Source organism: Schistocerca serialis, chromosome 7, assembly GCF_023864345.2.
Source record: "Schistocerca serialis cubense isolate TAMUIC-IGC-003099 chromosome 7, iqSchSeri2.2, whole genome shotgun sequence".
NCBI classification, from domain to species: Eukaryota; Metazoa; Arthropoda; class Insecta; order Orthoptera; family Acrididae; genus Schistocerca; species Schistocerca serialis.
Genome location: NC_064644.1, coordinates 458,330,007 through 458,357,016, shown reverse-complemented (window position 1 = coordinate 458,357,016; position 27,010 = coordinate 458,330,007). Strand labels below are relative to the sequence as shown.

Sequence of the window (27,010 nt, the reverse complement as noted above, 5' to 3'; positions counted from 1 at the left end):
CCAGCTTCGCGTTCCGGGGAATGCAGTACCCGGGAGACTAATTAGAACGCGGTGAAGACGTGAAACAGTGGTCCGAAAAGGCGCGGCATCCTGAAAGCGCCTTTGTCCCGAAAGAAAGAGAAACAATTTTAAAATTGTATCAGTTTATCTTTGCACTGTGTTCCTTCTAAACTAGCGTGTTTATATTTGCGCCAGCGTATGGCTACCTACATATAAAAGTCTGACCTACTGACTGACTCACCAAAACACTAAGGAGAGAAACTTGCAATATGGAGAGGGTGTTGATTTTATACTGTAGGCGCCGTTTAAGAGGGGCTTTCTCAAAATGCGCATCCTAAGGGGGTGAAATATGGGACGAAAGGTTTTTTGGACAATGTCGCTGTTAAGGCAATTTTGAAACTACACCTATGACAACTGGCATTTGATTTCTTGTTGAGAAATTAAAAAAAATGTTTTCCCATTTTAGAACATTCTGTCCACGAAGAGGGCAAAATAGGAATTGAAAATTTGTTTGAAAATAGTTCATTACGAAACCATTTTTAAAGCTAAATTTATGAGCAGTTGTATTTCGCTTTTCGGTCACAAATAAAAAAATTCTTGTTTCATTTTTTTTATGGGGGAATTCAGAAGATGCAAGCTTTCATTACAATGGCATTTTTAGGTTTAATCGCGATGCTGCGATATGTAAGTGATTAGCTTTTCAGAGCATTCACACATGGTTGGCGCCAGTGGCGACACCTACAACGTGCTGACGTGGGGAAAGTTTCCAACCGATTTCTCATACACAAACAGCAGTTGACCGGCGTTGCCTGGTGAAACGTTGTTGTGATGCCTCGTGTAAGGAGGAGAAATGCGTACAATCACGTTTCCGACTTTGATAAAGGTCGGATTGTAGCCTATCGCGATTGCGGTTTATCGTATGGCGACATTGCTGCTCGCGTTGGTCGAGATCCAATTGCTGTTATGAGAATATGGAATCGGTGGGTTCAGGAGGGCGATACGGAACGCCGTGCTGGATCCCAACGGCCTCGTATCAGTAGCAGTCGAGATGACAGGCATATTATCCGCATGACTGTAACGGATATTGCAGCCACGTCTCGATCGCTGAGTCAACAGGTGGGGACGTTTGCAAGACAACAACCATCTGCACGAACAGTTCGACGACGTTTGCAGCAGCATGGACTATCGGCTCGGAGACCATGGCTGCGGTTACCCTTGACGCTGCATGAAACACAGGAGCGCCTGGGTGCACGAATGGTAAAACGTCATTTTTTCGGATGAACATAGGTTCTGTTTACAGCATCATGATGGTCGCATCCGTGTTTGGCGACATCGCGGTGAACGCACATTGGAAGCGTGTATTTGTCATCGCCATACTGGCGAATCACTCGTGATGGTACGGGGTGCCATTGGTTACACGTCTCGGTCACTTCTTGTTCGCAATGACGGCACTTTGAACAGTGGACGTTACATTTCAGATGTGTTACGACCCTTGGCTCTACCCTTCATTCGATCCCTGCGAAACCCTACATTTCAGCAGGATAATGCACGACCGCATGTTGCAGGTCCTGTCCGGGCCTTTCTGGATACAGAAAATGTTCGACTGCTGCCCTGGCAAGCACATTCTCCAGATCTCTCACCAACTGAAAACGTCTAGTCAATGGCGGCCGAGCAACTGGCTCGTCAGAATACGCCAGTTTCTGCTGTTGATGAACTGCGATATCGTGTCAAGCTGCATGGGCAGCTGTACCTGTACACGCCATCCAATCTCTGTTTGACTCAATGCCCAGGCGTATCAAGGCCGTTATTACGGCCAGAGGTGGTTGTTCTGGGTACTGGTTTGTCAGGATCTACGCACCCAAATTACGTGGAAATGTAATCACATGTCAGTTCTAGTATAATATATTTGTCCAATGAATGCCCGTTTATCATCTGCATTTCTTCCTGGAGTAGCAATTTTAATGGTCAGTAGTGCAAATAAAGGATGAAAATTTGTAGGAAAACATTTCATCATATTAAAACAGTTTTAAAGCTAAATCCTATGAAAACTGATATTTAGATTTTCGCTTATAAATAAAAAATATGTGTTAGGGGATGACCGTTTCAGTTGAAATATCACAGTAAGAACTCAAAAACAGAATTAAGAAAAATCTCGGACTCCACCTACCAGAATCGCTTTTCGTCAGAAGTGCAGGGGATAGGCAAAATAATGTGAACAGTGGTAATAATGGGATGGTTGTGTTTGTCAGTAACGCAGGTAAGGCACGTGTCTTGTTGAACTGCGCGTGTTCAGTACGGACTAGGCACGTAGTGCAGGTTGTTTACGAGTAGTGCACACTTCGTATTTGCATTCAGAGATCGAGGTCCACGAGGAATGAGAGACCTAACAGAGTTCCAAAGACGGCAGATTGTGGGGACCTGATGGACGTGATTAGCTGGAGCATCAGCAACCAAGACAGCCAACTTACTGAATGTTTCAAGAGCAACTGTTTCAACAATCATGACAGCCTACACAAGACATGGAAAGACATCATCGTGTAAACCTAATAGTGGGCGCAAATCAAAATTAAATGACAGAAAACGTCGTACACTAACACGAAAGTGACTGCAGAGCTCAATAGCCGTCTTCGAAGACCCTTATCTATCGACACTGGCCGCCGAGAACTCCATAAAACGAATACTCATAGACGAGCTGCTATACCGAAACCATTAGTGACGACAACTAACGTAAAGGAGCGTAAAACATGGTGTCAGGAGCATAAATCCTGGACGGCTGATCAGTGGAAACATGTTTTCGTTATTTCCAACATCGAGGCGTGTTTACGTCTCGAGAACGTGAAAAGAAGGCTACAATTCTGATTGTTTGATTCCAACGGTTAAGCATGGAGGTGGAAGTGCGATAGTGTGGGCAGTCATATCATGGTCTGCTGCTGATTCCATCATTACTCCCAAAGGCCGTTTTACAGCCAACGATTGAGTGAACATTTCAGATGCACCCCATGATTCAAATGTTGTTCCCCAATAATGATGCCATATTTCAGGACGATAATGCACCCATTCACACAGCCAGGACAATACAATCGTGGTATGAGGAGCATGCAACTGAACCGCACTGCCTTCCCTGGCCAGCACAGTCACCAGACTTGAACATTAGCGAACCCCTGTGGGCGGTACTAATCAGATTTCCGCCTCCCTCGTCACTACAGGAGTTAGAAGAGGTTCTGATCGAGGAGTGGCATAAACTTCCACTGGAGATTATACAGTCATTATATGCCAGTGTTCCAACAAGAATCGCTGCTGTATTACGGGAAAATGGGGGTCCCACCCCTTACTAATAAACCATTTCCAAATAAGAACATGTGTTCACATTATTTTGCCTATCCTCTGTACGTTCGGAAAAGACCATTCTTCTAAGGCCTTAATAAGCGTGAAAATTTTAGAAGGTGTTGCTAATTGTGAAGTAAATCAAACAAAGCTATTTGTCAGAGTTGCATAGAAAAAGAAGCAGCTCTTTAATACCTTAATTTTCAGTAAGCCTAATACACGTTAAGTGATTATTAATTGGTGAATGTTATCTAGCCAGCGATTTTGCAAACAGAAACTGCGGAAGCTAATCAATGTGGAACTCTGCAGTCTATTGTATGTTTCGTGTGCCACAATATTTTGCTGGGTCACAACCTAGTTGGATTATAACTGGTGAAAATTAATATAAGAACTGAATTAATCACTAAAATGGCAAGCATAACTAGTATGTTGATGTTAATAAAAAAGATCCAAGTCAATATGTGGAACGGGTAAATGGAAACAATTTAAGTACAAACGTTAAATCAAGTAATTCAGAGCAAGCAGGAGCTTAAGCCTCAACAAAAAGAATAAGACAATCAGACAAAACTCTACATATATCAGGGCTGCCTTTGCGTTCCACGAAATGCCTGACTGGATGTATTAAAATAATCGTACAAAAAGGTAGGGGTTTGTTTGACAAACAGTCGTCACAGTGTAACATAGTTTATTAAAATAAAACATCATATTAAAAATTTACAAAGTAATTCTAAAATATAATCAGTCATTGTCTGTTATTTAATTAATTAACTCACTTATATTATTATTATACTGAGTGCTGAGGTACATTGAGGTGATAAATGGAAAGGAATTCTTAGGCGTGGATGGGAAGAGTTCACTCAAACATACGTGATTTACACACACAAGAACAGAGATGAAAAGAACTTTGCCCATCACAATAAGTCAAAGGCTCAGAAGTTCATCCCTATTACTATGATTGAATTATTGTGAATACGAACACTATGGAACACTTTCCAACAAAGAAATTTATCTGAATCAGCTTGCACATGAAACTAAGGAGTGCTGGCGTGAAACACCTGCAAATGCCGTGTTTATGAACGAAGCTAAATTATTCGTTACAACTTCAAGAATACAAATGTAAACCCTATAGACACAGATATCAATAAAATATGACGCAGACTTACGAATAAAACTTATTCAAGGTGGTACTGAAGCTGCACACAGTGAAATTTCCACTACATCGTATGAACAAAGTTACACAATCTTAAAATTGAAACGAAATCAAAAGTAGAAGAAATAAAACACACACACACACACACACATAAGACGTGAGAAAAGTTCTCACATACATCCAATTAAAAGAGAATCAGACAACTGAATTTTAAACCTGTGCTGCAATAAAGAACTTCGTACAACCACGTGTTCTGCTTACACAAAACAAGGACCGGAAAAACTTCTAAAGACAGAAAATATACTCGTGACTACTCTACCGAACTCGAAAATGAACTATCAGATCAGACGTGTACGTCAATTAGAATAACTACACACCACCACACATTATGCCCTCACCAGCGCCAAGCCGCTCTTCATTCACCAATGATTCAGTCCCGAGTGGCGAGAGCGCGCTTTCCCTGTAACGAGCTTCCCCCAGGCAGCCGTGAGGGACCAGAGGGGTCCTATCCGTCGCCAGTTTGACTTCTTTCGAATGACCACCGAAAAGATACAATTCTCTTTGCCTTGTCCGAGACAGTTACGTTGGCTGCACTGTTGCTACCACAGCAGACAGTCAGATGCCGTACTGCTATCATGTATAAGACAAATTCAACGTACACGCTCACTCACTCATTCATACAAAGGATAAAGAGAGGAAGGGAAATTTGTGGGCTTCAACTTTATGTAATACACATAGGATTAGGTAGCTGTAAGTAGGCTGTTTAGGTTTTTATGTTGGTAACGTCACGTAAGGCTCTGTATGAAAATCACTGACTGTACTGTGTGCAATCTGTGGCTGGTTTGCATTGTTGGAATATTTGCTAGTCTAGTGTTGGGCAGTTGGATGTGAACAGCGCGTAGTGTTGCGTAGTTGGAGGTAAGCCGCCAGCAGTGGTGGATGTGGGAAGAAAGATGGCAGAGTTTTGAGAGTGGACGATCTGGACGTGTGTCCGTCAGAAAAACGAAATTTGTAAGACTGGATGTCATGAACTGATATATATATATTATGACTTTTGAACACTATTAAGGTAAATATATTGTTTGTTCTCTATCAAAATCTTTCATTTGTTAACCATGCCTATCCGTAGTTAGTGCCTTCAGTAGTTAGAATCCTTTATTTAGCTGGCTGTTTTGGCGGTCCCTGCATTGCAGTAGTTCGGGTAACGAAGATTTTTGTGAGGTAAGTGATTCATGAAAGCTATAGGTTATTGTTAGTAACGGCCATTCCTTTGTAGCGATTATTGAAAGTCAGATTGCGTTGCGCTAAAAATATTGTGTGTCAGTTTACTGATAATCCGAATAAGTAAAGAGAGAAATGTCTGAGTACGTTCAGTTCTGCTCAGCTGTTTGAAAAGCAAATAACGTAAGAGGTTCATCAGCACAGTATTTCATAAATTTTTCAAAGGGGGCGTTTCATAGTTACCGAAAAATTAATACTTAAAGGTAATTCCGTACCAGTAAATTGGGACACACACGAAGTAAAAAACTAAATTACAAATGATTGAGTGTGACAGCACGAAATACAAGTTAAATGATATGAATCGAATCTAACAGAGACGTTCCGATGTATAAAAAATTACTTTTGTTCTAATTACTACGCAAACGGTAGCGAAGGAAGAAGCAAGCGCTAAGCTAGTCGGTAAGGTTTTTTTAAAGGCTATAAGGAAGTTACTACTACAAGGTGCGTTGCTATCATACTATTAAAAGAAATATGTATAGTGTTTTGCTCCCAGGTGTCAGGCGTTTCCTCTTTGACGTTTAAGTGATGTAATTTATTTTCAACCAGTCCAGTTTAATGGCCTATTTTAAAAAAAAATGCTATATTGAGCTTAGACAGTTATTTGTCCTTCGACATATCATTCAGGATTCTTTGGTTTTGTTACTGACGCCCGTAACGGTGGAAGATTGTTTTAGGCACTCGTAAGCGACATTTAGGGCCCCACATGGTCCTGGGACCTCTGCTGTTCCTGATCTATATAAATGACCTGGATGACAATCTGAGCAGTTCTCTTAGGTTGTTCGCAGATGATGCTGTAATTTACCGTCTAGTAAGACCAGTATCAGTCGCAAAGCGATTTAGAAAAGATTGCTGTATGGTGTGGCAGGTGGCAGTTGACGCTAAATAACGAAAGGTGTGAGGTGATCCACATGAGTTCCAAACGAAATCCGCTGGAATTCGATTACTCGATAAATAGTACAATTCTCAAGGCTGTCAATTCAACTAAGTACCTGGGTGTTAAAATTACGAACAAGTTCAGTTCGAAAGACCACATAGATAATATTGTGGGGAAGGCGAGTCAAAGGTTGCGTTTCATTGGCAGGACACTTAGAAGATGCAACAAGTCCAGTAAAGAGACAGCTTACACTATACTCGTTCGTCTTCCGTTAAAATTTTGCTGCGCAGTGGGGGATCCTTACCAGGTGGGATTGACGGAGGACATCGAAAGGGTGCAAAAAAGGGCAGCTCGTTTTGTATTATCACGTAATTGGGGAGAGAGTGTGGCAGATATGATACGCGAATTGGGATGGAAGTCATTAAAGCAAAGACGTTTTTCGTCGCGGCGAGATCTATTTACGAAATTTCAGTCACCAACTTTCTCTTCCGAATGCGAAAATACTTTGTTGAGCCCAACCTACATAGGTAGGAATGATCATCAAAATAAAATAAGAGAAATCAGAGCTCGAACAGAAAGGTTTAGGTGTTTGTTTTTCCCGCGCGCTGTTCGGGAGTGGAATGGTATGAAGATAGTATGATTGTGGTTCGATGAACCCTCTGCCAAGCACTTAAATGTGAATTGCAGAGTAATCATTTAGATGCAGATGGTGTTTATGCGCTAACTTATATTTTCCATTGCATTTTTATTTTGGACCTCTTATAGCGGTAGTTCACATTAGAAAAATTACATGAACCTTAGCGCTCAGATTTGGAGGTAAAACGTAAGATACTTTTAATTAAATTCGACCTTCTTTTTATTTTCTGGAACGGGGAGGGGCCAGAAGCTTTAACATTTTGTTTGCACGTTTCGTCACGTTTTCCGTGTGACCTTTCGCTGTTTGCTCCTTCTCATAAATTAATTTTGTTAAGTGCAAGTTCTCACTATCCGGATTACTGGAGCGTTGGTGCACCTAGTCAAGTGGGCGAGTTAGTTCCCGCTGCTGCCAGTTATATGGTTCGCTTTGCCGAGTAATACGTCTGTTAGTGGAAACATACTCTTATCGGAGCGCAAAAAAGGCGATTATGCGCCTCTTTAAAGTGAAAGACTCTGACTGGAAAGCGGTGTACTAGCTGCCCATGCTATCTTTCTCAGACCTTTAAAATTTTTTCCACAAACCTTAACATACGACCATATTGGCGCTTTTTTTAACATACAACTCACCTCTCACTCCCACCCGCTCACACCCTCTAGTCCATCCGCTCCCACTTGTCCATTCTCACTCGATCACTCAGCCCAACTCATTGCCATTATCTCTTTGTATCTCTCTGTCACTGTCTCCTATGTCCCAGCAACAATTACCTTCGTTCTCTCCTTTTACTACTGTCTCCTCTCAGTGTCACTGCCTGCCTCTTGCTCTCTCACACTACTATATCATTCAATTCTTTCCACTGCCAATGTCTTTTTCATTGTTGTCATTGTCTTGGACTCTGTCTCACATTATCGCTGGCTGTCACCAAATTCCGCTTTCTCCTTCTCTTTATTCCTCTCTCACTGGCACTGTCACCTTCACTATTTTTCTGGCACTGTCTTCTCACTGTCAACTGTGTTCCACTGTCACTGTGTCCCTCTCTCTCTGTCACACTGCCATTGCCTACTTCACTCTTTCTTCCCTACAACCACTGTCTGTTATCATTCAGTATTTTATTACTATTCTATTTTTTCCCACTCAAAATAAAAAGCTGGAATATGCCAAAATTATTGGGAAAATATTTAAAGGTGCTAAGGAAGATACAATGAGGCAGCTGGTGCTCCACATTTTAGTAATTCCTTTAAAAAGGAGAACATTCTTGTATTTTGTGCTCCAGTAGGAGCATTTTACCATTGGTTCCTTTCTTTCCCCTGCTAAAAAAAAGAAGTTTATAAGCCAGTAAAATTTAGATAGTTTACTTATGTGAAATTAAAATAACGCAAAATTAATTTTACCTCTCACACCTGATTTTATGTGTACAAAAATTTTCCTTATGTTCCCAGACCCCTTCTGATGATCAGGGAGACAAATCACACATACCTAACGGCTCATTTCTCCTTTTTCTCCCTTACTGTATTTCGATTCCCCCCGAAGGGGGCGGACTGGCAGCATTTTATTACGCTGCTCTGCAGCCTACAGACTTTTTAAAACGTAAGAAAGAAGATAAGAAACAATAAAAGCAGGCGATAAAACGATGTCGGAGATTGTAAAACGGCAGAAAATTGTGCAATGTTAAAACATAAAGCAAAGGGTTGGCGAAGCTAATGAAATACACAGGAAGCGGACAGGGAACATAGTAGACAGACAATTAAAAAACATGGCGACAGTCTGGTTTCTCTTCGCAAGAGATATAAAAATCACGCCCAGCGACAGTATGATGTCCGTTCGCAACACTTCGGAGAAGATACACAACACTGAACACTCACTGTAAACACTGTACTAAAATGTTGGCACAAAGATAACACACCACAGCTGAAGGCAGATGGGGGGAGGGGTCCTGGGCAGATGGGGGAGGGGGGACAAGGAGGGAGGAGAGGAAAAACGAAAGGGGGGGAACCAAAGGAGGGAGAGGACCCATAAGGGGGGGAGGGGCAGTTCAGACGCGAGAGGGAATGGGAAAAGGCAGAGGAGGGAAATGCGAATGGATGGGGGAGAGAAGGGGGGCAGAGAGAGGGTAGGTGGGAAAAAAAAGAGGATGGGAGGAGGGGAGAGGGAGCCCAGTAAAAGGACAGAGGAAAGGAGGGGCACTGAGGATCAGAGTTGATAGGAGGGATAAATGGAGGGAGAGAGGGCATCATCTGGGAGGGGGAGTTGATGGAAGCCTCCTTGGGAAAGTAAATGAAGGGTGCAGAGGGTAGGGGGGACACAACAGTGAAGATGTGGCAGTGGGTGGGGATGGGAGAGGAGAGGAGCAACCAGGGGGTGAGAGGGATGAAGGCGGTGGGAGGTGTAGAGTATGCGGATATGTTCGAGGAACAGGAGCAGATGGGGGAAAGGAATGAGGTCATAGAGGATCCGTGTGGGGGACGGGAGGCATATACAGAAGGCGAGGCGGAGTGCATGACGCTCAAGGATCTGGAGGGACTTATAGAAAGGGGGGGGGGGGCAGATACCCAGGTGGGACTGGCATAACAGAGGTTGGGACAGATGTAGGATTTGTAGGTGTGGAGGATGGTAGAGGGTGCAACCCCCATATCTGGCCAGAGAGGAGTTTGAGGAGTCGGAGGCAGTTGTGGGCTATGGATTGGATGGAGCGGAGATGAGGGATCCAGGTGAGGTGACAGTCTATTTCTCCTTGATGCATCACTTCATAAACTACGTTTTCGCCTCACACTACATTCTACATGTAGAACGAGGGTAAATTTGAAACTAAGTATCTCGGAAAAAGACAAAGATATGAAGAAAATTTTCATGGTCCTTAGACATTGCGATATTAGGAATATATCGTAAAAACTAAAGCCATTTGCTGTGCATAGCCGTTTTGAGGAGGAGGAGGAGGAGATTAGTGTTTAACGTCCCGTCGACAACGAGGTCATTAGAGACGGAGCGCAAGCTCGGGTTAGGGAAGGACGGGGATGGAAATCGGCCGTGCGCTTTCAAAGGAACCATCCCGGCATTTGCCTGAAAGGATTTAGGGAAATCACGGAAAACCTAAATCAGGATGGCCGGAGGCGGGACATAGCCGTTTTGAAATCAACGGCTAGGTTTTGGTACCCAAGTAACATCTCTATCGTTATTTTCGATAACGGATATACGAGGGCGGTTTGAAAAGTTCTCGGAATCACCACGAGAGGTCAGCGCTGGCGCAACGAGTTGTTCAAGTGATATTCACTGGACTGTTGCCTGTAAACATGTGCCATCTCAGTGCTCTTGGAAGAGAGCTGTGGCAGTGACGTGGCTATGTTGATGTTCCTGCGTGGCGATTTGCGAAAAAGGGAAAAAATCGAGAGTTGAGCAGTGATTAAGCACTTGGTAGAGAATGGTACGAAAGCATTCACGCCGATTTCCCGAATGCACTGAGGGACTCTGCTTCTTCATATTCGTCGTCAAGTGGACAAATGAATTTAAGTTTAGTCAGGAGATCTTGGATGACGATCCGCGCAGTGGTCGACCAAGATGTGTCACTACTCCAGAAATTATTGCAAAAGTGCACAAAATAGTCATGGAGGACTGCCGATTGAAAGTGCATGAAACTGCTCACTCTTTCCAGATGTCACCTGAAAGAGTATATCACATTTTAGCTGAAGAATTAGAAATGAAAAAATTATCTGCAAGATGGGTGCCACGACTCTTGACACGCGCCCGCACACATGTGCCGTCGCATGGCAATATTACACGAACTAAGGTATGAATTGTTACCATTCCCGGCTCATTCACATGGTATGAATCCGTCAGACCTCCATCTAAAACCGAAAATTTTTCTTTGTGGACGAAGATGAACTTCAGACTAAGAATTGATAGCCGAAGTTGACAACAATGTTGCAGGCCTGGAGGAAACTCGTGTTCGAGATGGGATCAAGGCACTGAAACATCGTTGGACCAAGTGCATTAATCTACAAGGAGACTACATTGAAAAATAGAAAAAAGTTTCAGTGATGCAAGTACTTATTCTCTATTCCGTTCTGGGAACTTTTCAAGCCACCCTTGTATATATTTGAAAACGAGAGGATGGCACTTCTAGATAGATAATTCGAGAATTAACCGATAAAATGTGAGCAGGTTGCTGCGTTTAATTCTTTACATGGTCATTGTTGACGAAGAAAAAATCGTTGCGGCCACATGTAGTAAGCGTTGCTTCACACAGTGGAGAATGGCAAAACAGAGGCAGCCGGCGACCGAGGCGTTGCGAAGTAAGCGCGGCACAGATAGCCTTGCTGACAGAAGCAGTCTACCAACCGGCTGACGCAAGGACGCACGCAGACCGAGCGCCGAGTGAGGCCTGGAGAGTGCTGAGTAAGGAGAAGTGAGGCCAGCACGCTAAGTTACGCTGCAATATACTGCTGGAGTAATAACAAAAAGCTACCACCTAGGGTGAAAAACGTTCTCGTGCCGGACAGAAATAGTGGAGCGCAGGCAGCAACCGACAGAAGCCATTAGGAAGCAGTTCGGATCTGAGGACGGACATGGTCCGTGTCCGAATGTTCAATCTTCATAGATGACGATTCCGAAAGTCTGTTCCAGGTCGCAGGAGTCATCCGTTCGCCGCCAGATGTCAACTTCAACTCCGGTGGTCGGGCTGAGTTCGGTCGGCACCATGGCTAACTAACTACAGAGAGAACTTCCAGCAGGACCGGCCGCAGCGCGGACTTGGTCACAAGCGCCGCCGGGGACTGACGCCCGGACCTCATGGCAACCCGGCCCCATGGCGCGTGGTCCATCCATGACGGGACCTCGCTGACATCGCGACTGACGGCTTCCCAGCCGCCGGTGCAGTAGGCGTCGGCAGCTGACGTCACGGCGACGAGTTCATCTCAACCACAGGGCATCCTGGCTTCAGCGGAGCACTAGTGGCCTGAGGCTCCCGAGTGCGATCAGCGGCGCGCAGAAGTCGTAACATGTGGCCATCTGACGTAACAAAATGTTGAAAAATCCTTTTATCGGGTTTCATCAGGAACAGCACATGAACTAAGCCCAATAGTCTCATAAGGCGCATAGTAGACCACATCTAATGGAAAAAGAATGCCTCCGTTTACTCCGTTTGCCTAAGCTGGAGAATGTAACGTTCACATTTTGACCCTGTACTGTTGGATACTTACACTAATACGACTCTTCGTTGCGTATATAAAGGGTCCCTAGCCCAAGGGCTGTCCAAAGTACTTTCTAACAGAATGGGAGGTACGAGCCCGGAAATTCCAGCTTTTATGCGCGGCGTTTTGGAACATATTGGTAGCATATGATGGTAAATGCGTACCGATGCATTTTTGATGTAGACGCATGTGTACTGACCTCTGGCGCTGACGTGCGACAGCGCCTCCTCTGCGTCCGCCATGGTGGCGTGGTCGCGGGTAACAGACGGCGGCGGCAACTGTGACGGCGGTCAGGGGTGCGCCGGCCATCTCAGGGGATCGCCGGGGCTGGCCGCGGTGACCAGTGGCTGGCGGAGGCGGGGGCGGGGTTGCGTGAGGTCAGTGGCAGAGGGCACCGCAGCACGCGGCTGCAGGCGGCGGGCGGCGCCGAGGCCATGCTCTCAGGCTGTCCCCACAGCAGTCACTGCAAGAACAAGAGCACTTCAGCTGGCACTCTCTAAATCTGTGCAAACATGCTGTTTTTCCTGCAATTGTATATAATTTTCGAATTAATACAAAATAGTTTAAGAGGTTACGATGAAGAGCAAAAGAAATTGCCACAACTGCCTAATATCGTGTAGGGCCCTCGCGAGCACGTAGAAGTGTAGCAAAACGACGTGCCAAGGACTCGACTAATGTCTGAAGTAGTGCTGGAGGGAAGTGACACTATGAATCCTGCAGGGTTGTCCATTAATCCGTACGAATACGAGGGTGTGGAGATCTCTTCTGGACAGCACGTTGCAAGGCATATCAGATATGCTCAATAATGTTCGTGCATGGGCTGTCTGGTGGCCAGCAGAAGTGTTTAATCTTAGAGAGTTTTCCTGGGTCCACTCTGTAGAAATTCTGGACGTATGAGGTGTCGCATCGTCCTGCTGGAATTTCCCAAGCCGGTCGGAATGCACAATGGGCATGAATGGAAGCAGGTGATCAGACAGGACGCTTACGTACATGTCACCTGTCAGAGTTGTATCTAGATATATTAGGGATCCCATATCACTCCAATTGCACACGCTTCCACCAGCTTTAGAAGTCCCATGCTGATACGCAAAGTCCACGGGTTCATAAGGTTCAAATGGTTCAAATGGCTCTGAGCACTATGGAACTTAACTTCTAAGGTGATCAGTCCCCTCGAACTTAGAACTACTTAAACCTAACTAACCTAAGGACATCACACACATCCATGCCCCAGACAGTATTCGAACCTGCGACCGTAGCGGTCTCGCGGTTCCAGACTGTAGCGCCTATAACCGCTCGGCCACCCCGACCGGCGGTATATAAGGTTGTCTCCATACCTGTACATGTTCATCCGCTCGATGCAATTTGAAACGAGACTCGTCCGACCAGGCAACATGTCTCCAGTCATCAACAGACCAATGTCGGTGATGACGGGCCCAGGCGAGGCGTAAAGCTTTCTGCCGCGCAGTCATCAAGGGTACACAAGTGGGCCTTCGGCTTCCGAAGCCTATATCGATGATGTTTCGTTGAATGGTTCTCACGCTGACACTTGTTGATGGCGTAACATTGAAATCTGCAGCAATTTGTGGAAGGGTTGTACTTTTATCACACTGAACTACTCTCTTCAGTCATCGTTGGCCTCATTCTTGCAGGATCTTTTTCCGGCTGCAGCGATGTCGGAGATGTGATGTTTTAATGGATTCCTGATCCTCACGGTACAGTCGTGAAATGGTCGTACAGGAAAATCCCCACGTCATCGCTACTTCGGAGATGCAGTATCCTATCTCTCGTGCGCCGCAGACTCAAATCTTGATAACCTGCCATTGTTGCACCAGTAACCGACCTAACAACTGCGCAAGACGTTGTTGTCTCATACAGGTGTTGGTGACCGCAGAGATGTATTCTGCCTGTTTACATATCTCTGTATTCGAATATACATGCCTACACCAGTTATTATTAAAGAATTGATACAATAGAGCCGCATAACAGCTGTGGATAGGGATTGAGATTAGGAAGTAGTGGAGAGGATATTATAAGGTAAAAGAGCTAGGATGTCGACATGGAAATGCCAACGCATTCTTTCCCAATCATATTGATGCACATTTTCTTTAGTGACAGCAACTGAGACTGAAGTCAATACATCCATCTGCAGCAGTCACCAATAAACTCAGCGACTTCAGAATCATTGATCTCTGGACACCACTTCGCTAGGATGTCATGAAATCCCATTTCGTGATAGATCCAACTTATAAGGTACCTAGATTTTCTCTCCCCAGAAGACAGTGGTGCAACATCAACACGGTTTGTACAAATGACGGTACCTGAAACAAGAGCCCGACTCAGTAGGGAGCTTCAGAATGCCCCTGATACAACTTATGTGGAGCTGGAGAGTAAGCGATTGGTCATTAGGCCCTGGTTTGTCTGGATACATCTGTCAGCTGGGTGTTACATGACATCCACAGCCTCACCATCAAAGCGTTGGGGTGGTTGGCCCACACTGACCTGCCTTTCTGATAAAAAAAAAAGTGTAGTGGACAAAATTTTGCCAAAATGAACAGATAGGTAAGATGTGTCAGGAGAAGAGCGTGATGGCAGTAGAGCAAGGAAATGGTAGGTTGGAACCTTCATTTTGGCAAGGTATAGGTAAAATAGGTTATGGGTGGAAAGATGCATACTTTTAATTGTGAGTTCATGTTGTCATTACACATGGAACAGGAGGAATAAATGCGCAATATTTTTTACGATCACTTCTACTACTTTTCAAGGAGAATTTTACTGACAGGTTGTGGCTTATAAAGTATTTGTGTTAGAAATAATCATACCACAGCTGAAGTGTGCTTTTTTTATATTTGTTTATCTCTTGCTCCATTGCGACTAGTTTTGGCTTTGCATCCTCACTCCCAGGTGTTTCAGCCCAGTCTCCTAGTGGGTCTTTGCAAGTAGCCAAGTTATACGAAGGTGAGCTGCAGTCACAATTCTACAGCTGGATGCTGTAATAATGCTGCAACAAGCGCTTGTGAGGCTGACAGGAAACCAGCAATAAAGCATACACCCATTGGTGGTGTACTGTACTGCTACATTATGTAGAACAACTGGCGTGTTTCCACAGATGGGTACATGACAGGAGACTGTCTCGTTTGATAACACACCCAGTGATAGCGAGCATTAATACTCCATGTATCAGCCTATAACCTATAGAATATACGTAATTACAAAAAATTTTAAGAAAATTAACAAAACTGTATATCATAAAATATCGATATTGCTATGATGGAAAATGTTACTGTATTTGAAACTACAAAACTGAGAGTTAATTAATATGTGTCGAATAGTAATTGGAATATGGTTAAAATAATGTTTATAAAAATATGAATGACGGTAACTGCTGTATCGCCATGCGGAGTGACCGTGGGGTTAGAGGCGGCACGTCACGAATCGCACAGCCCTTCTCGACGGAGGTTCGAGTCCTCCCTCGAGCATGAGTGTGTGTTTTTTTCTTAGCTTAAGTTAGTTTAAGTAGAGTGTAAATCTAGAGATCTATGACCTCAGCAGTTTGGTCCCATAGGAATTCACACACGCTTGAACATTTGTATCGGGGGCCTTCTCCTACATTGCCAGCAACCCACTTTACAGAGCAGATATGCAGGCAGCCAGAGACACAAAGACTACCACGTTTTGTCGGCCACCAAACGGCCGTCAGAGGTCGCTGGCCCCATGGACCTTTTCCTTACACGGTCCAAATGACTCGAAACAAGACCAGCTGTATCCTGACTTTGGGGCTGTATGTAGGACTGCAAACGGTCCGTGAGCGATGGTCCACTCTGAATGGACTTTCTGGGCAGGCACCCGAATGCAGTCGCATTCCATCAATCAGAGTATCACTTTGTAGCTGCGAAAACAATGACGCCGAGTTTCAGGCCTGTGATTGGACTTGTGTGAAATTTGTTTTCATTAGCGATGCATAGGACTTTAATATTTCTTCGTACTAAAACTTCAGTACTGGGTTGTCCTTCAGGGACTTTAACTTGAATTGTGTCTAGATAAACTTGAGGTTCTTTACATAGCTGGGCCTTCTTTCCTTGATTACCTGCAGTGAATATTTTAGTAGCACTTTCAAACATTCATCCATGTAAGCCAGGGAAATATATTCTGTTTCCCTTCGGCGCCCTTCAAACGATCTTGACGTGTCTAGTGGCGTGTGCAGTACGCTTTAGGCAGGGAGACCGGAGGGAGTGTGGAAGTGTTGTCGATGTCTGGATATTTGAATTTAAAAATGTGCTTAATAGTTGGCAGAAACGTTTATAAAATGGTGTGCTGTAACTTTCATATTTGTAAGGCATCTCTGAAATTCATTTGACGCGGATGCAATAATTTCCAGACAAACAAAGAACCAAAGTAGTTGGAGACATATTAATGAACAATGTCAGACACTTGGAGCAGCTGTGCGGGATTGGTTGCCACCACAAATTACGACAGAACATCAACTACAAAGCAAGAAGTTTATTGTATGTTGTAATTAGCCATGCACACAGAATTACAGCCACCTCAGTGGATGTGTTTCACACTGCTTTCTCTGAACAATACAATTTTTTATATTCTCAGTAGTATTAAATTTAATTTCTGCCGAAATATATTTAATAATCCTATTTCCTTTGTCATATTTTAGATAATGATTTTTGTTAAAACTACGATTTAATAAAGTGCACTTATATAATACGATGTCTCACAATCGTACAAATAACAAAGTGCTCACAGGCTATATCAGCCAAAATTGAATGTTAACTAGTATTAGTGACGCTTTTGCCCAGTGTAATAACAGTCCGTATGTTTAAATGATTGCTCGAATTCCGTTGCAACTAACAGGTTTGTTACGAGAGCAGAAGCTTACGACACGTTTCGCATTTAACGTCACGTGACGAGTTCAGACTTCCCAGACGCACAAAGACACGTTTTCGAGAGTAAGAGTTTAACAGACTAAACAAAATGTAGACAAGTTCACACTTGTCATAGCATAGCAATATTCCGTTACGGTTACAACAGGTTCGGGTACTCGTGATTTGTTGTTAGAGTAAATGACAGATTAATCGTTACACGCAGTAGAGAGTTCAGTTATAAGTTGACAAAATTTTTCGGCATCTTTCTGTTCACCGGCATTTTCTTCTGGTCAATCACCAGTCGAATCCACGGCTAGTCCGCATCAGCCCTCAACAACCAGTGGTCTTTACAATGACAGCCAGTGCTCATTGTTCCAGATTTTGAACAGGCTCTGCCAAGGCCACTCAATACTAAACACTCAGTGACCACCATCGCCTGACACCCCTGTAGCGCTCCGAGCATCCTGAATTTAATTTACAGAGCCCGAGCGCGTTCACTCAGCCGTCACTACATCGATGTATGCAGTCATCAGTCAATAAATTGAATACAAAGTGCTCCTACATTAGTACACAGCGTTTGCTGCGGTACTGGACGATCCAATTAACACAGCAGTGAAGTCTGAGGTGACCACGACCAGAATCAAATGGCTTGGTTCAAATGGCTCTGAGCACTATGTGACTTAACATCTCAGGTCATCAGCCCCCTAGAACTTAGAACTACTTAAACCTAACTAACCTAAGAACATCACACACACCCATGCCCGAGGCAGGATTCGAACCTGCGACCGTAGCGGTCGCGCGGTTCCAGACTGAAGCGCCTAGAACCGCTCAGCCACCAACGGCCGGCATGACCAGAATCCTTGTCAGTCATGGTCACAACCAGTCTAAAAACGATTCGGACTTCATGTCGTTTTAGGATTTGGTGAGAGTGATAAAAATTAGGAGGAGCATAATTTCACGCAACATTGGCATGTGTAAGTATGATGTAGATAATGTTATATGTATGTGTGAATGGCGATTAGGGGATTTAATCCTCATGTTTGACCAGTTAAATGATCTGGACTATTGTGGGACTTCTTTCGGAAGGTTAGCCTGTAACAGTTTCGGGTTAATTTTGTTCCAAAGATAATCCAATTTATTTTAGCGTTTTAGCTAAGCGTTTGGAACAGTCGCGGATTTTGGGGAAAGTTCTGGGATGGAATACTTAGTTGGTTTTTACTGTAATTATTGCCTGGGTTTTGGCAGGATCGATGAGAAGTTATCACTTGTTGAACCAGTAATTGCAGCTAGACAGGTAACTGAGATAAATCGAAGGTAGATGGGCTGCAAAGGAAGGCAAAGTCGTCAGAGTGTTGCCTTAACTACCCAGGCGGGACTGGTTGGGTTGTGTATTTATCAGATGTATCCTTATGCTACGCTAACAGTTGGCTGGAAAATACGGGATTAACAGTTGTTGATTGTTATATAAGATGGTTGGTTAATGAGAAATGGTGCATTTGGGTGAATTTAATGTTTCAGAAAAGCGTACCAGGCGAATTTCGTGAATGAAAGACACTATGTATGTTTTATATCCCTGCCAGCTACGGATATCGATGTACAGAAACTCGCTGTATTCACTCTGTACAACCATCAACAAATACACTTAGGCGCACACTAGGCTTTCATAAATATTTGTCCAAGAATTAAATTAAAAATGCATTCAGAATCATCCCAAACATGTCTCTCACTTTCCCACTGCCAGCTCGCTTGGTATTTGAATGAACAGACTTCAGTCGGTCGGTACTTGAACATCCCGCTCCGCCTACAAATGAATATAAAAGGAAAGAAAACGAAAGAAAAAGAAACTCAAGCAGATTACAGTGGCCAGACTTTCATGAATAAGGACCGTCATATATATCTGAGCCGTGCGTGGCTCTTATTCCCGCCATCATGTATTTTACACCCTTTTTTATCGTACATCCACCTCACTACGTTAATTTAAATTACTACTGTTTTGCCCCACCGTGAGCGGCGTTAGCTGCGTGTATCGATATATCCCCTCTCGTAGTATCTTTGCTGGACTGCTATTACTTCCCGGTCGTTGTCTGTTGTAAGGCAGTTCGGCAAGGGAGTTCGGCTCGCGAGTTCGGGCTGCTAGTCAGTTGGAACGTGTCTGGAGCGCAGTCCTTACCTGGCTGCCGGGAGTTGCAATGCGGCACTAGTGCAGTCGGGTAGGAGCAGCAGTGAAGCCTGCGTTGCATTGGCTCGCCCGATCATTGCCGCCACGCACCACTTGAGCCGGGCCACGGTCTTGGTGGCTCCTCGGTCGTTCGTCCTACTCGACGACACGTTTTGGCTCGCCGATCGTTCATGAGTTGGCCCTGTGGTGTGCATCGACTACCGATTTGTCTTCGTGCCTGTTTAGTTACTGTTGGTTATCGTTAAGGTCTTCATGCAGTGTTTGTCAGGTTGTGGGTGTAGTTGCCGTTATTTCCACTGACGACTTATTTAGATGATGTCGGCATTCTGAGAGGAGTCGGTCGGTTGTTGCGGACGACGGAAATTATCTCCGCGCGGTGCAGTCGGCTGGGTCCGCTGGCGGTCCCTGCATAGTGTCGGAGCGTGTGTGGAGCTGTCCGATAGCTACAAGCTTCGTGCTTCACCGACCCAGGACGTCAAAGTTGAGTAGTGGTTTCAACTACCCAAACCACGTCCATTCATGTTGTGGTGGTTCGTTTCGGTGGTTCGCTGTTGGGGAGATTTTCCTGTGAGCAACACCGAGAGTTTCTATTGCTGAAATTTAGCCGCCATGCGGTGCAATTAACTATATTGGTTGACTACAATTCGAGTGCACCAGCGGAATTTTCTGCCTTGTGGCCGTTAGGGTTCCGGTTACCTGCCCTGGCCACTAACGTAATTTCAGGCAGCGTCCTTTCCTCAGTTGTTGTCGCTGTCCAACATGGTGTGTAATTTTGACAGCTAATACATACTACATTGTGGATTAGCATGTTCGTAAGCTTTTATTTTTGGTTTTCATGTACTGGTTGATGGCAAGCAAATTGTTGTGTCAGTCTGTCCGTGGCTGTCCCCTGGTTGGGCTCACCACCTGTCTCACCTAAGTGAACGAGGGCAGACCGGCCTCCGTGGAGGTTTCTGAGTGCCGTTGTCTTTAATGTCTTACCTACAAGAGTTTAATTATGTTTTCAGCTACTTAAAATGTAAGGCTTATGGTTATTTTTTCTTACAAATTTTGCAAAATTAATTTTGCGCTTTCAGTCTTGTAACCTTATTCTTAAAATTATCTTTCAAACTTAAACATTGCTGCTTTCTGCCTTTAAAAGATTATGGTAATATATTTTAAAATTTTGATACTTTATTGTGGCCTTCAGGCATTGGTATTGGACCTTGCATATGTTTGTTCTATCTGCTTTGCCTTGAGTCTTTCCCCTTAGCCGTGATATATTTTTTAAATTTATTTTATTTGCTTTTTTATTGCATTTTTATATTGTTGATTTTTAATATTCCTTGTTTTTAAACATTGGGCCTTCTGCCTTTACACGTCGATGGTAATATATTCTAAAATTTTGAAACTTAATTGAGGCCTTCAGCCATTTGTATTGCACCTTGCATGCGTTTGTTCTCTCTACTTTGCTTTGAGGCTTTCCACTTAGCTGTGATAAATTTTTTAAGTATTTTATTGCTATTTTAATTGGATTTTTGTCTTGCTGATTTGTTAAGATTTCTTGTTTGGAGCCGTGAAAGAGTACCATTTGGTAAAGGTTCGTCTATGTGCCACTTTGGTTGTAAATGTGTTATTAAATTACAATAAATTACAATTAGAAGGTGAAACTGCCCCCAATCTTGTTTGGCCCTTTCCACAATCCTAATTACCTTTTCTGCCCAGGGGGCTTAGCGGGCGTTTGATTATCGTACCTCTGACTAATTTCATCAAGCAAAACGAACGACCAGTTTACTGTACGTCTTCGGCCAGACTAGGCCGTTCTCAGAGGCATCCTCGTTCTTCAGTTATTTTACAAATCCGATTTCAATATCTAAGGAGTCTTTCACAGTGGAGATATATACCGACATTCCCATGAGTTCCAATTGTAGGCTGCTAAATTTATTATCAACTAGCGGGGGGTTAACCAGGTATTTACTTACAGTTGTGCCGGTGCCACGCAGAGTCTGACCTTGCGCTTAATATTCATGACGTCATATCTCCTGAACTATCTGTCGTACAATGACATAATTTTGTATGTACAGTCAGTGGTGTACCTGCATACAATCTGTAGAATGTGTTGCGAATATATTTAGTAGTAAATAAATAGTAGATGGTAACTTCATGCCTCTTGCGGTACTTTTGCTACAAGAACAGCGGAAAAGCAGTGAGCGATAAATATTTTTCCTTTCATTAGTCTGTAGGGGTTGTCAGCGAGAAAAATTTCGTGAAAGCTTGAAATTATATGTAAAGTTTGTTGCATGTCGCTAAGAGCTCTCGTTCTCAAATATTGGGAAAGTCTGGGAATACAGGCCTCACAGGTTAAGCTTCTTTTTTATCCCCACCCCCACCCCCTTTAATGAGTAGGTGGCTCTGACCCGCACAGTGATTGTTGCCTGACAGTAAAATATATCTACACCAATTTGGTTGAAATCGGTCCAGTGATTTAGGAGGAGATTTGGAACACACACACATTCAGATACTTACATACGAGGGTTGTTTTTTAAGTAAGGGCCGTTCGCGCGTATAGTCCCGTAGTTCGCGCGGACGCCGCAACAAGCCACCGCGCCGGCATCCTTCCCGTTCACACTGATGCAAGTTGCAGCTCTGTAGCTAACCTGTACGCATCGCTGTGCTACTTTATAATGTTTACGATTATTGAATCACGCGCCGCGTGTGAGATACGGTCAGTGATACGTTTTTTGACCGCGAGAAGCCTATCAGCTGCAGAAATTAATCGTCAGTTAACAGAAGTTTATGGCTTGAATGCAATGAGTGAAGGTAAAGTGCGTCAATGGGTTAGAGAGTTTAAAAACGGCCGTCAAAACGTCCATGACGAAGAACGCTCAGGCCGGCCCTCTGTGATCACTGATGATTTGGTGGCTGCAGTCGAAACAAAGATTCGTGATGACAGAAGATTCACAATTTCCACTCTTTCTTTGGAATTTCCACATGTTTCAAGATTGGTTTTGTACAAAATTGTATCTGAAAACCTAAACTTTAAGAAACTGTGTTCTCGGTGGGTACCCAGACTCCTCACAGAGGACCACAAAGGGAAGAGATTTGCCACTTCATTGGACTTTTTGATTCGTTACGAGGAAGAAGGGGATGACATGTTAAGTCAAATTGTCACTGGAGATGAAACATGGGTATACCATATCACTCCCGAAAGCAAGCGACAATCGATGGCATGGCGACACACAACCTCACCCGTCAAGGTCAAAGCCAGACAGACACTGTCAAAGCGCAAGATTATGGCAACTGTGTTCTGGGACCGGCACGGTGTTTTGCTAGTGGACTTTATGCCACGAGGAACGACAATCAACTCAGATGCCTACTGTGCAACTCTAAAGAAGCTCCGCAGAGCAATTCAAAACAAAAGGCGCGGCATGCTGACGAAAGGAGTTTTGCGCCTGTACGATAACGCTAGGCCTCATATCTCTCAAAAGACTCTGGATTTGATTGATTCTTTTGGCTGGGAAGTTTAGGACCATGCACCATACAGCCCCGACCTTGCTCCTAGCGACTTTCACCTTTTCCGGTACCTGAAACACCATCTTGGCGGTCAGCGCTTCAATGACGACGATGAAGTGAAAGCGGCCGTGAACTCTTGGCTGTCGGAGCAGGCGGCCGATTTCTTTGAAGAGAGAATTAAAAACTTAGTTGTACGGTATGGCAAGTGCTTAAATAAACAAGGCAACTATGTAGCAAAATAGGTAAAAGTGTGTAGAATCAGAAAATAAAAGTTTTTTTACAAAAGTATTTTTATCTTTTTTTAAAAATAAAAACGGCCCTTACTTAAAAAAACAACCCTCGTAAATACATACATTTTTATAACATGGATGGATAAAAGTGGTCTTGGCAGCGAATTAGAAATACCTCTCGCCGCTTTATGTATCTGGGTGAACAAACTTTTACACGAGATCCGAACTTCTCCACTTCTTGACTCAAACGACGTATCATGTAGGGTGGACAGCGATTTACACAATTTTTTTGCTGATGTGGTTGTTTACGGGAAAGTGTCCTCGTTGAGTGACTGTATAGGAATTCAGGATGAGCAGAACAGAATTTATTTGCGGTACTACGAATGGCAGCCTGGTTTAAAAAGCTCTTTCCTTTGACCTGAAACAGAAATCTGAACAAACGCTTGTACTTTCACGGCTGGTCCCGGTGGAGGTACGAGTCCTCCCTTGGGCATGGGTGTGTGTGTTTGTCCTTAGGATAATTCACGTTAAGTAGTGTGTAAGCTTAGGGACTGATGACCTTAGTAGTTAAGTCCCATAAGATTTCACACACATTTGAATTTGTACTTTCAATTGTTGAGTACAGTGGTGTTCTTCTGCAAGTTCTTTCTCAGAAATACTCCTGGCGTTTAGAACTAGTGATGAACATCTACGTAGGTCACATCTGAGACGATCGCCTTTTTGGTCATATTCTACCACTGCACCAGGTACAGCTATCTTGGCTACGTGGAGACAACCGCAGAGATTTCCGCACACTCTACCCCTCTACCGTTTTGTCAACAAACAGAATCCCTCATGTCTCCCCTCTATCTTAACAATATTGTGCGAATAACGCTCATCCCACCGGAGAAGAATTCTTTGTGTCCTAAGCAAAATCCTTTCCGTCCCATTTCATCGCTCAGTCGTTTCCTCTGAATACCTTCCAGTAGCAAGGACCTGACTCAGGAATAACTACCTTCACTGTAACTTGAAAAAACAACAGCAAATGACATGTTTATTGGAACAGCAATGATGTCTGTATTTGTCCTGCACGCACCTGTTGCCCCGTTACAAATAAATATCCTTCCTTTCCAAGAGCTGTTCCTCATTTCCCAAAGCCATTAGCTGAAACATTTTGTCTAAAGAGCTCTTCCTCAGAATTCTGTCAGAAAATATAACTTATGTACAACTATAAATACATTTTGTGTCTGCCACTAGCATTATTATTATCATTATTAGCAACAGCATACTTATTGTTGTGCAAGTACTAATAACAGTAGTCGTGTTAGTAGTAATTATACTGTCAGCATTGTTATTAAAAGTCGCATTAAGTGCACTCAAATAATTTTTAATTCGTTCACTACCGTTTTATTACTGTTTGTCATACTAAAATTACTTGTCCGCCCCCGGTAGCTGAATGGTCTGGGCCTGGGTTTGATAACCGGCTGGGTCGGGGAAATTTCTCCGCCCAGAGACTGGGTATTGTGTTGTCCTTCTCTTCATCCTGCTTTCATTCTCATCGACTGCAGGTCGCCGAAGTGGTGTCAAATTGAAAGACCAGCACCTGACGAACGGTCTGCCCGACGGGGAGCCATACCCATATGATTAAATAAAAATTAAAATTGATGTACTACTTTTTATGTAAAGCCATGTGGGAGAGGTTAAATAATGAAACAGTGTTTCTGTTGTGGACCATGATACTACCAGTTTCGCAAACGGGATCTATCACAATTCAGAAAGCTTCAGTAGCGTGCAGTAGGGCATCGCTTTAAGAGCACATATGAAAGACACTTTTTGTTATCCAGAGCAGTTTGGGTGCTGTATAATAAGAATTGTACAGCTCTCGCATAACGCCTCCAAGGAGGACGCTATGCTTACGCCTATTAAAATCAGCTGAGCGCAGTTTACAAAGGAGTCTGCTTACAAGTCAATTGTGCGATCCATCTTAAAATATTGCTCCAGTGCGTGGAACCCATACCAAACAGAACTAACAGGGGATCTTGAACCAACATAAAGAAGAGCGGCACGAACTTGTTTGATTCAAAGGAAAGCGTACCGGAAATGCTGAATCCCACAAGGCCTGAAACGTATCGCCTAATATACAACTAGGGTGGTTGCATGCATCTCTACAGTGTAAATGAAGTTGATCGATATAGCGGAAGGGCAGGCATAATGGAACGTGCGGGTTTACCGGCCATTTGAATTTGTGAGCCTGTACAGTGCTGCACTCGTACGAGAAAATGCATAAAGGTGTCACTCAAAAACCCTTCAGAATCGTCTGTTGGAGGAGTCGGGACATTGCGCCGCCTCCCAGTCAGATTTCGTAGGGTCTTGATACCCCAAGATGTAAGGAAAGTTCCCATCACATGTACTTATTACCAATGTTGTCCGCCCCGGTAGCTGAGTGGTCAGCGTGACAGACTGTCAATCCAAAGGGCCCGTGTTCGATTCCCGGCTGGGTCGGAGATTTTCTCCGCTCAGGGACTGGGTGTTGTGTTGCCCTAATCATCATCATTTCATCCCCATCGACGCGCAGATCGCCGAAGTGGCGTCAAATCGAAAGACCTGCACCAGGCGAACGGTCTACCCGACGGGAGGCCCTAGCCACACGACATTTCAATTACCAATATTTATATTAAGCTAAGTTTTTCTAGCTTAATTGTGTAATTATTACCAATGTTTATATTAAGCTAAGTTTTTCAAGCTTAATTGTGTTGAAAGAGTTGTTAGTATGCGACAGATTCCCACGTCGGTGAAAGCTTCATCGGGTGCCGTCGCTAACTATCATCAACTTTTGTGGAATGGCATCTAGGCGAGCACAACGGCTTGTCAGTGGCCAACATACCCGCCTAGCGAAATACCCACAGGTTTAAAGAAAAATATAATAATCGCAATTCTAAAGGAATCAGGAGTTGAAAAGTGTGAATTTTACCGAAATATCTGTCTAATAAGTCATAGATGGAAAATGTTATCACGATCCGTTAAAGAAGAAATGAAAAACGTAGAAGACGACCTCGGGGAAGATCGATTTGGATTCCGGAGAAAGGTAGGAACTCGCGAGGCAATACTGACCCTACGACGTCCCTTAGCAGATAGGTTAATTAAAGGCAGGCATACGTTTATACCATTTGCAGAGTTAGAGAAAGCCTTTGACAATATTAACTGGAGTACTCTCTTTGAAATTGTGAATATAAGAGGGGTGAAATAAGGGAACGAAAGGCTATTTACAACTTTCACACATTATTAATGACTATCTCCTGTTGTTGGAGACAAGATTTTTCTGCATCAGAGTTAAAAGATTTGCGTTGTGCAACCTTTGAACTGGCCGAGAGGAACTAATCATCACAATAATTTTAATAAGGAAACGAGAATGGCCGTACAGGTGTGAATTACTGGTTTCCAGAAAAGATTTCCAACCTTAAGGTTGTGTTCAAGAGCCCAATATGACCCTTTTGGGCCCACGAACCCAGGGCGGTTTTTGGTTAGGACAAAAGTGACAGTTTGTGCCAAACTGTGCCTAAAATTTTTAACTTACTTTACCTTACTTTTTCTCAGTATTAAAAGTGATTTTGTCTTGATTTCATTTAAATAATTTTTTGCTCTCAACATGCAATTTCCACTGTAAATCCATAGTACTGTATAAAGACAAGTTGTAGATTAACATATTTACCAAAAATCTTGGAAAGTTCTTCAGATTTTTAAATGATGCTTTAATAAACGTTCGAACCGACACAGGCACTACATTTTATAAAATCTCGGGAGGTTCTTGACGAT

At 43.6% G+C, this 27,010-nt stretch overlaps 1 protein-coding gene across 4 annotated transcripts in view; it reads right to left on the bottom strand.

Annotated features, from left to right (window-relative positions):
- LOC126412339 (ankyrin repeat and death domain-containing protein 1A-like) overlaps positions 1–27,010 on the bottom strand; it is a 692,368-nt gene that overhangs the window by 386,973 nt on the left and 278,385 nt on the right. For all 4 annotated transcript variants that reach the window (XM_050081884.1, XM_050081882.1, XM_050081885.1 and 1 more), the window contains exon 2: positions 12,646–12,909. In XM_050081884.1, the coding sequence (XP_049937841.1) occupies positions 12,646–12,688 (43 nt within the window). In that variant the 5' untranslated portion in view covers positions 12,689–12,909. The remainder of the gene's footprint in view (positions 1–12,645; positions 12,910–27,010) is intronic.